The 15,265-nt window shown below is 38.4% G+C and overlaps 2 protein-coding genes across 2 annotated transcripts; both read left to right on the top strand.

Annotated features, from left to right (window-relative positions):
• Positions 1-2,123: 2,123 nt before the first annotated feature.
• LOC101299169 (protein SRG1-like) lies at positions 2,124-3,780 on the top strand. Its single transcript, XM_004295367.1, has 4 exons — positions 2,124-2,414; positions 2,703-2,845; positions 3,080-3,404; positions 3,475-3,780. Exons 1-4 carry the CDS (start codon positions 2,124-2,126, stop codon positions 3,751-3,753), a joined length of 1,038 nt encoding a protein of 345 aa, XP_004295415.1. The 3' UTR covers positions 3,754-3,780.
• A 4,611-nt stretch (positions 3,781-8,391) lies between these two features.
• On the top strand, positions 8,392-13,388 carry LOC101298875 (ABC transporter B family member 9-like). Its single transcript, XM_004295366.1, has 12 exons — positions 8,392-8,649; positions 8,942-8,996; positions 9,102-9,277; positions 9,365-9,586; positions 9,667-9,905; positions 9,998-10,523; positions 10,615-10,888; positions 10,996-11,656; positions 11,736-11,964; positions 12,045-12,311; positions 12,401-12,664; positions 12,744-13,388. Exons 1-12 carry the CDS (start codon positions 8,392-8,394, stop codon positions 13,386-13,388), a joined length of 3,816 nt encoding a protein of 1,271 aa, XP_004295414.1.
• The last annotated feature ends 1,877 nt before the right edge of the window (positions 13,389-15,265 follow it).

Here is a 15,265-nt window from a genome sequence, read left to right as displayed (position 1 = left end):
ATGTTTGTTTGGCATGCTTTCACAGACTATATATATATATATATATATATATGGTTTATTGGTTAAGATTAAAGCTTGATGTTGAATGGTTGATTGTTGAATGTTGATTAGTTGATATTGATAATTGAATTGTTTGACAGAAAATAATGTCTGATGAACACATTGATCGTGTTAAAAGGCAAACTTAGAAATAAGATAGAGGATGATTTTCTTGATGATTGCATGGTGCTTCACATTGAAAAGGAATTTGCTGAAGCGGTGATTAATGATTTTGAAGTTTTGGGGCCTCGTAGAGTAAAATTTAATTAGTTTTTATTTATGTGTTTGAGGGTAAGGCTTATTACGTCCCCCCTATGTATGTGTCATTTATTAATTAATTAAAATTTCTCGCATCGTCGAACAAAATTTTTTGTATGCTATAATTAGCCCATGTGACATTCTCATCCTGGCTCCGCCACTGGTGAAACGGTCCTCTTTCAAAGTACACAATGTATAGTAAATGCAACCGATCCAAATCCCACAGTAACTATTCCAAAATCGGCCAATAAGGTTTCAATTACAAAACTATATCATCCTTAGTCCTTGTTGAAGGGTAATGCCTGGGAACAGAGGATATGTTCTGAAAGTTTTATTCAGCTAGTAATAATCATACACTCTTGTACTTATCCTTAATTAAACAGCAAGTCGATAAAGATAGCTAGATAGTAGTTGGAAGGCAATATAGCAACAGACATAAACCCTCTGCTAGTCAATCAGCGTAGAAGCAAGAGATCAAGATAGCAGTCGCAATAGACCAGGCAGTAGACGTAAACCCTTTGTTTTTTGTTTTTTTAATGTAGTTGACGGCTGTTACCAAAGTTAACCATGAGTTAACTTAAATTGATTTAAGAGTGACGTGTCCTGTTCAGAACTCTTAGATTAGAAAAAGAGTGGATTTTATGAACTTAGACTAATTTCACGGGCTCCTCAATTTAGAGGAGCCGGATCCAGTTGTCGAAAAAAACCATTAGCTATCCGTCTTGTCAAACACAAATCAAACAATTACCTATCCTTTTTGAATGGTGACCAATGCTAGCTAGCATTACCAAATCAAACAGAATTCCACTACTTGAAAACTTAGGGCATGTTTACTAACTTGGAATGGAATTGAGAGTGGTGTAATTGATTCCGGAATGGGTGAATTCCGGCGTTTACTAACATGTCAAGGTATTGGAATGGATGTGGGTCCCACTTGCTTATCAGGAATCGATTCCTGACGAAACCCCTTATTCGATACCTAAGGAGGGAGGTGGGTATCAGAATCAAGGTAATGGAATCAATTTTTTCTCCCTAAAATATCCTCACATAATTATAATATTTCTAAATTACCCAACCCTATAAATATATATATATATATATATTTATGGAAGAGAAGACAACAAAATATTGTTAGATCAAAAAACAAAGACGATAAAATAGAAAAGAAGACGACACACTCCAAGGCCAGTTTCTCTCTTCCATGGTGATCGATAAGCTTCTTTGTTTTTGTTGTTTTTGTTTATCGTCTCCTCTCTGTTTCGTTCGGTTATATTTCATTCATGAGTGTTCATATCTGTGTCGCAAAACTTTGAACACACGCACTTAAGTCAACCAATATATATGGTTTAGGTGGTCTGATGAATATATCATCTAAGAATATTTACATATTTGAAAGAAGAACAATAAAGAAATTGCAAACATCTAGCTTCCTTTCTTGTAGGGGTATTTTAGTAATCAAACTAGTTTTAATTCCGATTCTATATGGTAAGTAAACAACATCAATCGTAATTTAGTTTCATTCATATTTTAATTCCTTATGGTAAGTAAACAGTAGAATAAAATGAAATATTCCGATACCGATTCTTGTTGATACCGATTCTTATTGATACCAATTCATGATAAGTTCCATTCCAAAGTTAGTGTCATTCAATTACCTATCTTTTTGAATGGTGACCAATTAATGCTAGCTAGCATTACCAAACCAAACAGAATTCCACTGCTTGAAACGTGTCTCATTCAGGTAAATACATATGGCACGTGCTATACATACTGATCGTCTCGGCTATGCACAATTATTGACTCAAATCCACAGTTCTTAGAGATAAATGATCATCCAGAAGAACTTGGTGTCCGAGTTTGGAGCAATGGAGGAAGAACTAACAATGATAGGGAGCTCCCTTCCTGTGCCTTGCGTCCAGGAGCTTGGAAAAGAGCCATTCACCACAGTCCCACACCGATATGTTCGCCCTGATCAAGATCCCCCCTTCGTATCTGAGACGGCCACTTCACTACTCCAAGTACCAGTGATCGACATGAACAAGTTACTTTCAGATGAAACCATGCCAGCAGAGTTGCAGAAGCTCCACCTTGCTTGCAGACAGTGGGGTTTCTTCCAGGTACGTACGTATAAATGTATTACATACTTAGACGAGTACTAGAGAGAATGCCTAGCTTTCATTTCTGCATGTAATTCAATGACCTGAACCATAATTAATAAGTTAATAACTATAGTTTCGTCAACTAGATTTTGCTAAAATGATCGCTGCAAAGGAACCACGAGGGTCCAAAAAAAAATCCAATTCAATGTGTACTTGCCTTGCCTTTATAAATATCAAGTGAAACTATATCTAAACTGTACAGTTGTATATGTTTAAATTCATAGACATGGATGTTATATATTGCAGTTGATAAACCATGGAGTTGGTGAAACTTTGTTGGAGAGTGTGAAGTCGGGGATCAAAGAGTTCTTCAGTCTCCCAATGGAAGAGAAGAAACAGTTTTGGCAGCAGCCAGAAGATATGGAGGGTTTTGGACAAGCATTTGTTGTGTCTGAGAACCAGAAACTTGATTGGTCAGACATGTTCTATTTGATCTCACTCCCAAAACATTTCAGGAAGCCACATCTATTCCCCAAGCTTCCTCAACAATTAAGGTCTTCGATCTATTTTTCGTAGACATATGTTATATTGTCAGGTTGTTAATAATTATTCTAGGGGAGCCCGACATTACATATACTTCGGATCGTTATAATTCTTACGTTAAACTACACTGATCGATGTAGAGATGACCTAGAAGTGTACTCAGCGGAACTAGAAGATCTTGCCAAGAAGATTCTTGACCTCATGGCAAAAGCACTGGGAGTGGAAGCTAACTATATGGAGGAGTTGTTTGACCAAGGGACTCAAATGTTTAGGATGAACTACTATCCACCATGTAAGCAACCAGAGCTTGTCATTGGCCTTAACCCTCACTCAGATCCTGTTGGATTGACCATCCTCCTCCAAGTGAATGAAATGGAAGGTCTTCAGGTTAGGAAAGATGGAAGGTGGACTCCGATTAAACCCCTAAACAATGCTTTCATCGTCAATGTTGGAGATATTTTGGAGGTAAGGCACTAAACGCAACACCTATTGCATACAAAATATGATCATAATGTATATCTACACGTCTCAACAGATTGTGACGAATGGAATTTACCGTAGCATTGAGCATCGGGCTACGGTGAACCAGGAGAAGGAGAGGCTGTCGATAGCTACTTTTTACAGTCCAAACTTGGGAGGAGACCTGGGTCCTGCTCCGAGCCTCATTACTCCAGAGAGACCAGCATTGTTCAAGAGAATAGGTGTCGCAGACTACTTCAGGGCACTTTTTGCCCGCAAACTCGAGGGGAAGTCGTACATAGATGTCATGAGGATTCAACATGGTGATGAGGATGGCAATGGCACCCAAGACTAGATGTGCTCTAAAGCTAGCTTACCTTAGTAAATTTAAGCACTATAAAGTTTGGGAACAAATAACTTCATAGCTCCTCTGTTATGCTTTGATTTGATATGTTAGCCCTTGAAAGGGAGAGACTACGGTGCAGGAAAATAAAAGTTACTGGAATTCTCTCATACTTCAGTATCACAGTTTCTGTTATAATAAGCTTGTCGTTCTATGAATTTTTTTTTGCCGGATCGTCAACCTCAGGCTATGTTGTTTCACTCGGTAATTAGATATGGTGGGTGAAGTGTCAACAACATATGTATGCCAAAATCTTCATGCAATTTCTTTCTGGGTGAAGCAAAAGATACTTGAATTACAGGGATAGTGACTTGGGAACATTGTGAAGACAAGACTTGTACAATTTTCAAAACCTACCACAATGCCTCATTAGTCAGTCAAGTAGTTAAAATAGGAGCCGTGTAAATTGCTACTTTTAGGACCCAAATGCAAGAACCCAAATCTGAGGAAGTCTCCAGCAGGGAAGCAGAGCAGAGCAAGTGTTTTCTTCATTGCACTAAGAACTACTTCCCTACCAAATACCTATCTCCCAAACGCTGAATGGAAAGATTAGGTCCATTGCGGAGCCTTTTTACCAAGAAACACAAGCACTAAACGAGTTGCTCTCACAGAGACCAGAAACTTGAAGTTGCAGCACAAAAGATATTATCCATAAAGAATATCAAATTAATAGTGATTTACAAAAATTGTCATTGCTACTAAATTTTTTTCTAACTATGCTACACGGACCGATGGCTTCATTCCCCACCTCAAACCTTATGTATTCCAATTTCCAATACATAAACCCAACAGTACCTTAGAGAGATTCAATCATCTTTCCTGTACAGTGTTGGAAGGGAGCATTTCCTTGGAGCAGCATTACCTTCTCTGAACCTATAATTGATAATGAGTCAAGAGAATGAGTGCAAGAACAACTAGAAAGAAATTTCCAGAAGTTAACAACATGGATAATATTAAAGTTATAAAAGGCTAAAGTCACAAATCATCTATGGGGTCGTTCTCAATATGTTGCCAAAAAGGCAAAAATGTTCTAATATTACCCTCTGGGACGAGTACGGTTGCTGATCTCTGTTAAGATTTATGGTTCCATCCAATTTTAAATCAAAATCAGAAGGAATTATGGTGGAGTTAACATTGTGATTCAACCCCTGCCACACAGATGATTCATGACTTTTGGCCTACTACAAAATTTTTCATGCGGTAAGTATTTCTACATAGATTGAGAATGTATTCGGATGCTGGAATACAGATGTTCAACTAAAAGTCATATAATAACAAGGGAGAAAAGGAGATAGCATCACTCTTGCATTCAAGATTATTGGATTCAACCAATAGTTAAAAACATTAGAACATCAATCAATGGGCTCTCATACACCTCAGCACTAGCTACAAAAGATGTAAATACCTAATTTGGAATTCATACATGTCAAATAGGCTTGGCCATATACATGGTTAGAGTAGTTTTAGCAATGAAATCAGACTGTTCCTTTGGCCTGATAGACTAGTACATATGTATGTGCTTCCATACCCTTAAGCCCACTCCACCAACAAGGTACAGTGCATGTGCTTTGATGGATACATGTCTCAAGTTTCAACAGCCAAATTCCTAAGCTCACTCTACCAGATTTGTAGAACTTGGAATTGAATGTAGAAACAAACTTAAGAATGCACTAAAATTCCTTTGGACCTTGTCCTTGAACTCTGAAACTGACCCCAAGACACAGACTAATCAAACTTTCTTCATCCAGACAATTGCAAGATATATCCATAAGTCAATCTCCATCTTAAAACACAAAGGAACACTAGCATATGCTTGGCATCTGCACTGTATACCATACCAAAACCCATTTCCCATCTCTCCTCATCTTCATGATCTCATCCCCTACATTCTCCCCATGAGAAAATTTCAATTCCAACTTTTCCTATGATCTGATTCACCTTAATCCCCAAAATCTCCACTTACTTTAGAATTGAAATTCTCCAATTCCAAGCTTTAAAACTCCTACAGACACAAACTTTACAGGGGAAAACAAGCTAAACTGAACACCCAAGTAGAGGGCCATTGCAAATCAGCATAATCAATGAAGCTACTTATATAAAAATGTAATATTTATCTATCTTAACATAAGAAACCCCAAATGCATTTTGAATGAAATCGGATCAATAAAAAACTCAACTTGAAAAAAGCATCACCACCCACTTGAGAAAACAAGTTAATCTAAACATTCAATCAAAGATCTTGAAAGAGCCTAGCACAGAGAAACAAGGACCAATGAATCTATCTGAAAACATCCAGCTGAAATCAAGTGAGAGAAATCAGAAAGGTACCTCCTTTGAGCAGAGCAAGGTTCAGAGGACTGCACAAGAAGATAGTGCAGGCCATGACCAAGGTGTGGTTGGGGGTGAGTTGGAAGGTTCATGAGGAAAACCCTAGTGTTGGGTAGAGCAAAGAGAAAGAGGCGAAATGTGAGTAAAGGTGGCGGTGTGGGTTTAAAGAAGAGAAAGAGAGAGAGAGAAAGAGTGAGAAAGAAAGAGTGGGGTTTTGCTTCAAGAGCACGAGTTCAGAGGCAGACAGAGAAGAAAGAGACTTGGGGGGTTTGCCGGTTTTGTTTGTTCTAGAGGTACTACTTCCGCTTTAATTCGCGAATCCGAGGTATTTTGTTTGGTTTGAAAATCAAAGTGTGAGACCCAACCCCGCCCTTTACACTTGGACCGAGAGAGGCTCTTCACTATAAAGTATAAACCGGTTCGTTTTCTCTTTGTATTATTTTTCAGATTGAGAAGTTCATTTTTCCTTTGAAAATTCTTCTACAACAAGATGCAAGTGAATTAAACAACTAATATGCAGTATTTTGATCTGGTCAATTACGTCGCACTACATGCATATATACTAATACCGTTAACAAAATTGAAAAAAAAAAACAGTCTCAATTGTTTCTAACTAAAAAGGTGAGAACACTAGATCGAAGAAAATATATTTTTACTGTGAGCATCTAATTTGATCGGATCAAAAATAAAAATGAAAAGAAAAAATTTAGAATATTTAGTCTTCATTCAATCTTCTCATACGACGACCGTGGTGCGTAGAATCCGTTTTTCCTCAAAAAAGATTTTTTTTTTTCCTAAAAAAAAGATTGAGAAGTTCCTTCTCAACATTTTCCATTGGGTGATTGAGTGAGGGCATGTGAAATAGTATACTCCTTGGAGGCTTAATAACAAGTTAAAAAATATACTTTCACTCATGCTTTTAGCACAATTAGTTTCATTATTGGTGATTCGGTTAATACTAAGCATAACCCCATCAATTTACATAGACATGCCGTTTCATTTGGTGGTTTTTAAATCCGAAGAAAATGACATAACCATGAAAAACATTTGCTAAGGCGTTGCCTTTGTGTAAAAATGAGAGAAACGTGAAAGCTAATATGACCAGAGTATCAGGTTGTATCAACTATCAAGGCGCCAAGTTATGAAAATAAGAGTAGTGTTCATTCGTAATCGAATATGGCACCAAGTACATAGCTAGGAACTCACACAATGTGAATTTGCTTCAATGATCACCACGAGTGCTCAACAACATTTGGCAACAAATTTAAGGTAGCAAAAACAACCACGAAGATACCTTCTTGGCCATGAAAGGCCCCTACACAGATATTGAAAAGAACTGCATATGGATCACCTCACAGTGGTAAGAGTAATGAGAATGGACAAACCAGTTGCAGTTGAATTTGGTTTGAACATTGAAATACAATATCGTATAATTAGTTAAGTTTTAATTAAACGTATTTCCGTATTTCGCTCTCGATTTGGTAGAAAGTCCACTTAATTAGCCGAAAGTAGATGGACCAAATGGACCAAAGCTAGCTGTTGCTGCAAAAACTACCTTTGTGTGACTGTGATTAAGTAGCCACCCTTTGCTTCTAGACATCTAAAAAACTGTTCTTGGAAGCCAAGCGAGGGAATCTTCCTGTGAATTTAGAGAACTAGTACCAACAAAAGCATTACTAAAAAGCAACCTCAAGAAAGAAAAACACGGGAAGACAAGTTTTGATTCTTGTGACAGCATCGAAACAGGTGTACATAATAGTGTTGGATTCACTCACAATCCTATGAGAAATTACTTCAGCTACTCTTTACATGCATATAGGAAACAAGAATTTTTACACACAGCTAGGAAAAAAAAATCCATAGATTTGGAACTGAAAATTACTTGAGTAACGTGTACTTATGATTAGTTGAATATCCTTGCTTATTCTCCCAGACTCTGAGAGTAACTGACGCACACAAGGGCAAAAAAAAATGTAGAAAATAGCTTGGTTTTGTTAAAACTTGTTATTTATTTTAAAGTAAGAAAATGTTAAGAAGTTGGGAATACAAGTGCAAGTAGAACAATAGAGGAAGAGAATCAACGTAGCAGCTGAACCCAAGGACGACTCTGATTGGAACTCATCACACCTCATCAACACCAGGAAATTACTCCTTTGGTTTCGTTACAAATTTAGCTCCCCATTCACCTCATCATATTTAAGGATGATCATCTGTATCTTCACAACCTGAACAATACAATCGATCGAGTCAGACCGGCTCGCCATGAAAAGAGAAAAAGGAAAAGATGGAGATGGCCATGGAGATGGAAAAGCCAAAGCTAACGATGTAGAGAAGCAGAAGGTCCCGTTGTTCAAGCTGTTTCAGTTTGCAGACCAATATGACGTTGCGTTGATGTTCGTCGGGAGCGTCTCTGCCATCGGAAACGGGCTGTCGCAGCCGTTCATGACTCTCATCTTCGGCAGTCTTATCAATACTTTCGGAGCTACCGACCGTGCACATATCGTCCCCATGATTTCTAAGGTACATACATGCAATACGGCTTTCTTTTCATTACCCAATAAGGGTTTTTGGAGGAAAAACCTAGGTTTCAATCTTTAATTACGAGTCAATTTTCCAAAAGAGAAAAAACCATCTTCCAGAGTTATGAGCCTTAGAACGATCATGTTATTTATGATAGTATGATACTAGCTAGGTTCTTTAGCTCCATGCATAGCGGAAGAAATTGGGTAAACCCTTAATTTAAATAACTATGTATGTGAATGATGATGCATTGTCTTTTATAATCAACTAATTTCTCCGTTCTTTGTTTTAGGTGGCCTTAAAGTTCGTATACTTGGGCATTGGCACTGGAATTGCTGCATTTCTACGTAAGTGTTTTCTTCAATAAGCTAACCGTAACGTTGATTTTGATCCTGCTCTATATATCAGTTAATTTCTTAATGAAGCAATATATGGTTGCTCTGAATACGCAGAGGTCTCATGTTGGATGGTAACTGGCGAAAGACAGGCCACTCGAATTCGGAGCATGTACTTGAAAGCAATTGTAAGACAGGACATTGGATTTTTTGACACCGAAACAAACACCGGAGAGATCATTGGCAGAATGTCAGGGGACACAATACTCATTCAAGATGCAATGGGAGAAAAGGTAGTTGCTTAAGCTACTTCACAAGGGTTCACCATTAGTATATGGTTGCGGTTCTGGTTCTTCATATTTTGTGGGATTGTGGTACAGGTGGGGAAGTTCATTCAACTCCTTTCGACCTTTGTTGGTGGTTTTATAATTGCTTTCGTCAAAGGATGGCGTCTCACCCTGGTATTATTGGCATGCATTCCCGCTATTGTCTTTGCTGGTGGAATCATGGCCATAATTGTTTCTAAAATGTCAACTCGTGGTCAACAAGCTTATGCAGAAGCTGGCACTATAGTAGAACAGACAGTTGGAGCCATTCGAACAGTAAGCTAGCCAGGCCTTGAAACAAAGCATCTTGATCTTGAATATCGAGGTCCATAACTAACTTCATTAATATTTTCTAGGTTGCATCTTTTACTGGAGAGAAGCAAGCGATAGAGAGATACAACAAGAAGCTAAAGATTGCCTACAATAGTACAGTTCATCAAGGGCTAGCCACAGGGATTGGACTGGGTACATTCTTACTTATTGTCTTTGGCACTTATGGACTTGCCATATGGTATGGGTCCAAAATGATCATCGAAAAAGGATACAACGGAGGTCAAGTTATCAACGTTATATTTGCAATAATGACTGGTGGAATGTAAGTTTACCAGTGATATATTTACATCTTAGGGTTAACTTTTTGTGGTTCTTCTTCAATAATGTTGTTGCTTGCTTCTTTTGTTGTACTAGGTGTCTGGGGCAGACATCGCCGTCTTTGAATGCATTTGCAGCAGGAACAGCTGCTGCATACAAAATGTTTGAGACCATCAACCGAACACCGAAGATTGATCCTTATGATAATTCTGGTGTTGTATTGGACGATATTAAAGGAGAGGTGGAGCTCAAAGATGTGTATTTTAGGTATCCTGCTAGGCCAGATGTGCAAATATTTGCTGGATTCTCGTTGCATGTTCCGAGTGGCACAACGGCTGCTTTGGTTGGGCAGAGTGGAAGTGGAAAATCTACAGTCATAGGTTTGGTAGAGAGGTTTTATGATCCAGAAGCTGGTGAGGTGCTTATAGATGGTGTCAATTTGAAGAAGTTGCATCTTAGATCGATAAGAGAGAAGATTGGGCTTGTAAGTCAAGAGCCGAATCTTTTCACTACAACATTAAGGGAGAACATAGCATATGGTAAGGAAAATGCAACTCAAGAAGAGATCAGAAGAGCAATTGAACTCGCAAATGCAGCAAAGTTTATTGACAAGTTGCCTCAGGTAAGCCTAATTGTTTATACAATCTACCTTTTCTACTATTTTGTTTAGTTGAGGACTTGTCATCCAAAACAAGTGTTTTGTTTTTTGTCAGGGGCTCGACACAATGGTAGGTGAGCATGGAACATCGTTATCGGGTGGACAAAAGCAAAGAATTGCGATTGCACGAGCAATTTTGAAGAACCCTAGAATTCTACTTCTAGATGAAGCAACAAGCGCCTTAGATGCTGAGTCTGAGCGAATTGTTCAAGATGCATTGGTGAGATTGATGTCAGATAGGACGACTATAGTTGTTGCACATCGCTTAACAACAATCAGGAATGCTGATGCAATAGCTGTGGTGCATAAAGGAAAAATTGTTGAATTAGGTAAGAGCATTTCCACAATTTCATCCTCATTCTTTTTTTTTTCCTTCATTCTCATTTCTACAATAAACTTGTTCCTGAAGTAACATCATTGTCATTTTGATTTGTAGGAACTCATGATGAATTAACCAGAAATCCAAAAGGAGCTTACAGCCAGTTAATTCGCCTGCAAGAAGGAGCTAAAGAAAAAGATGCGGAGCCTTCTGATCCAGATAATGTTATGGATATAGATAAGCCAATGAATAGGTCTGAAAGCATAAGACTTTCAACAACAAGATCTTTAAGCAAAAGTTCATCAGGTAGTCGGCGCTCATTCACTATCACTAGCTTTGGTGTTCCTGCTCCAGTTAATTGTGAAGTGCAAGTAGAAGAAGAAGATGAGGAGAACATTGCAAAAACTAAGGTTGATCCGGAGCAACGCAAAAAAGTTTCTATCAAAAGGTTGGCCTACTTGAATAAACCAGAGCTTCCAGTTTTGCTGCTTGGATCTATTGCTGCAGCAGGTCATGGAGTGATTTTTCCCATCTTTGGTTTACTGCTCTCAAAAGCCATTAAGATGTTTTATGAACCGCATGATAAGCTACAAAAAGACTCCAGTGTTTGGGCTGGAGTGTATGTTGGTATAGGTTTGTTTGGGTTTGCAATTATCCCAGGGCAAAACTTCTTCTTTGGAATTGCAGGTGGGAAATTGATAGAGCGAATTCGTGCCTTGACATTCCAGAAGGTTGTGCACCAACAAATTAGCTGGTTTGATGATCCTGCAAATTCAAGGTGCAATAAAGAAAGACAATAATTTCTATTAGCATCAAATTCTGAAGTTATTTTTAATTGAAATCTTTTGTACTTGTAGTGGTGCTATTGGTGCAAGGCTGTCTTCTGATGCTTCAACCGTGAAGGCCCTTGTTGGCGATGCATTAGCTTTGATTGTGCAGAATATAGCAACAATCATAGCAGGGTTAACTATAGGTTTCACAGCTAACTGGAGACTAGCGCTTATAATTATAGCTGCGTCGCCGGTGTTGATTGGACAAGGAATACTTCAAACAAATTACCTTAAAGGGTTTAGTGCTGATGCCAAGGTCAGTATAAATGTATAATATTTCGAAATGAGTATTTTGCGAATTAAACACACCACTGATGATTTGAATATTACATGTAGCTTATGTATGAAGAAGCAAGTCAAGTGGCAAATGATGCAATTGGTAGCATCCGAACTGTTGCATCATTTGGTTCTGAAAAGAAGGTAATGGATGCGTATGAGAAGAAGTGTGAAGGTCCAATGAAACAAGGAGTACGATTGGGAGTTGTAAGTGGTATAGGCTTTGGAGCTTCGTTTGTAGTAATGTTCTCCATAAATGCAATGATTTTCTATGTGGGAGCTCGTTTAGTGAAAAGCGGGCATGCCACTTTTGAACAAGTTTTCAAGGTAAGCTTTCAGCTGCTATCTCACTTCCTTGCTCTTATTTCCATCCATGAGTGTGTTTTGTTCTAATTTTAGCAAATTCTTATTTGTAGGTTTTCTTTGCTCTAACAATTTCAGCGGTAGGGGTCTCACAATCTACTGGCATGGCTCCTGACTCCAACAAAGCTAAGGACTCAGCAGCTTCAATATTTCAAATTCTTGATAGCAAGCCTAAGATCGATTCAAGCAGCAATGCAGGCATAACACTACCGAGCATTACTGGAGAAATTGATGTTGAACATGTTAGTTTCAGATACCCCACAAGGCCAGATGTGCAGATATTTAGGGACATTTGTTTGAAATTCCCTCCTGGAAAGGTACTACAAACCACTACCACTTAGTTTATGTCTAAATTTATAAATTGTTCAGATCTCATTCTGATATTACTTTCTACAGACTGTTGCTTTGGTTGGAGTGAGTGGCAGTGGCAAATCAACAATAATAGGCCTTATAGAGCGATTCTATGATCCCGATACAGGTCGCATACTATTAGATGGTGTTGAAATCCACAAGTTCAAAATAAACTGGTTGAGGCAACAAATTGGCTTGGTTGGTCAAGAACCTATTCTCTTTAATGAATCAATTCGTACCAACATTGCCTATGGCAAGCAAGGAAATGCAACCGAAGAAGAGATCATAGCAGCAACAACAGCATCAAATGCGCACAATTTCATATCTTCATTGCCTCAAGGATATGACACGTCTGTAGGGGAACGAGGTGTTCAATTGTCAGGTGGACAAAAACAAAGAATAGCCATTGCAAGGGCTATACTAAAGGACCCAAAAATTCTTTTGCTTGACGAAGCTACCAGTGCACTAGACACAGAGTCAGAACGCATAGTGCAACATGCTTTGGACAAAGTTATGGTGAATAGAACAACTATTGTTGTGGCTCACCGCCTGACCACGATCAAAGGGGCAGATGTAATCGCTGTGGTGAAGAATGGTGTGATTGCTGAGAAGGGAAGCCATGATATTCTAATGAAGATTACTGATGGGGCTTATGCATCATTGGTGGCACTTCATGCTAGCGCATCATGATGAGAGATAATTAGAAGATCACTTGATAACTAGATTGCCAAAGAATATTGGCACGTAGGTAGTGTTTTATGATTTGAGACTCATTACAGGTGCTTCAGGTTTTGTTTGGTTATCTTTTATTAATTAGTTGTGGCACACATAATTGGGTGCTGCTAGACACAGTTTTAGATAATTTTTGTGATATCGTCACTTATGAGTAGGATGGTTTTTAGAAAAGTACAAATAATCAAGACCTAATATCACAGGAAGGCATATGAGATATTGAGATATCAATCTTTAATTTTGTGTATTGGACTAGCTACTGCACAACTAGGTGAAATTTTATCATCGGAAGAGGCATATACCGCATTATATGAATGAATGATTCATATGATGATGACTTTTGTTGTTTTAGCTAAATTCTGTGTCATGGCTTTGAAGTCATGTTAGTTTGCTCTCTACGTACTCCTTTGATCAATTCTCAGGGTTTGAACACAGCTGACAAATAGAGTCACAGTCATATGATTTCTCTGTGCATTTATAAATCGATGTTTCTGATCTATTTTGTGGCTTTAATGGTCTATTCATGCATGATATATATTAGTTTTATCTTGTGTTTGAGAAGGTTATAAAGCTTAAGAGATTCTTGTATTCATATTCGTGTATTATCCTTGGTTCCTTACAAAGCAGAAAACGTAGGCAAACAGTTCCTTACTAAATATACTCATCCATAAAATACAAGTCTACAACATATAAGACTCTTAACTTTCTTATACATCACGGCACCAAGTATGTCGCAGTCCTCCTAAACTACACTAGATCGATGAAGCTAGCCTATCGTGTTCTTTATTCTTTAACTCGTTTATTTTTTCCAGTTAAGTTAGACCTGCACCTGCTACGTCAATATGGAGAAGAACAAAGTGGTCGTAGATCACTATCAGGTTCTTGGTTTACCATCTGGTGAAGAAGGCGCCAAGCTTGAGGAGAAAGAGATCACAAAGGCGTATAGAGCAAAGGCTTTGGAGTTGCACCCAGACAAGAGACCAAACGATCCCAATGCCAATGCCGAGTTCCAACTTCTCAACGCATCCTACGAGATACTCAACGATCCAAAAGCCCGGAAACAGTTCTACTCTTCTCTAAGACTAGACAACAACCCCTCTGAACCACCACCAGCCCCTGAACCATCACCAAGTAAGAATGAGGATCTTGCTGAGGGTTATTTGTTTGTGGTTGCATGGTTTGTTGATCTTTGTTTTAGCCCCCATGGTTTCTCCGGAATCGAGATCGAGAAGCCATACATGGAAGAGGTTGGGTTCTTATTTAGAATGTTTCTTTAAATTACGCAAACGTCACCGATTGTACCTCTGGTCCAGCATGGTTCGGCTAGTTCAGTATTTTAAACGCAGACCTCCTCCTCCTCCTCCTCCTCCTCAGGCTGCCACCAATCAAGAACCACAAGTAAAAGATCACGAAGATAATCGAGAATCACGAATAGACGATCATGAAGATATTGAGGTGAGTGTCGTGTTTATATTGTTACGATTCTACCATATATGAGTTTTTCCTTCCGATCAAATTCTGTCTACGTGTAATGCTTAAGTTTTATCTTATGTTTGCTGCAGGACTGGGTGATTGTTTAGTAGCAGATAGGTGGAGGATTTGAACCCCTTGTTTCTATTATCTGATCTTGTGGATTCTCAGACTGAAAAAATAAAAAATACCTTCTGGGTTTAACAGTAAATAGAAATTTGTTTTAGTAGTGGATTGACTATATATTTCAATGCTATTTCAGTATACCGAATTCAATACATTATGTGGGAGATAACTAGCTTGTGAGACAAGATGGAATCGAGTTATTATGCATCTTTAGTGCGCGCATGGCACAGCACAGAAGT

The sequence above is a fragment of the Fragaria vesca genome, linkage group LG3 (assembly GCF_000184155.1).
Source record: "Fragaria vesca subsp. vesca linkage group LG3, FraVesHawaii_1.0, whole genome shotgun sequence".
NCBI lineage: Eukaryota > Viridiplantae > Streptophyta > Magnoliopsida > Rosales > Rosaceae > Fragaria > Fragaria vesca.
Note: the sequence above shows the minus strand (reverse complement) of the source record. Positions and strands in the feature narration are given on the sequence as shown.

Coding starts and splice junctions, on each gene's coding strand:
- LOC101299169 (XM_004295367.1), top strand. CDS start 2,124: ATGATCATCCAGAAGAACTTGGTGTCCGAGTTTGGAGCAATGGAGGAA. Junction 2,846..3,079: donor TTTGGACAAGCATTTGTTGT/GTCTGAGAACCA, acceptor TGATCGATGTAG/AGATGACCTAGAAGTGTACT. Junction 3,405..3,474: donor ATGTTGGAGATATTTTGGAG/GTAAGGCACTAA, acceptor ACGTCTCAACAG/ATTGTGACGAATGGAATTTA.
- LOC101298875 (XM_004295366.1), top strand. CDS start 8,392: ATGAAAAGAGAAAAAGGAAAAGATGGAGATGGCCATGGAGATGGAAAA. Junction 9,278..9,364: donor AAGATGCAATGGGAGAAAAG/GTAGTTGCTTAA, acceptor ATTGTGGTACAG/GTGGGGAAGTTCATTCAACT. Junction 10,889..10,995: donor AGGAAAAATTGTTGAATTAG/GTAAGAGCATTT, acceptor TTTGATTTGTAG/GAACTCATGATGAATTAACC.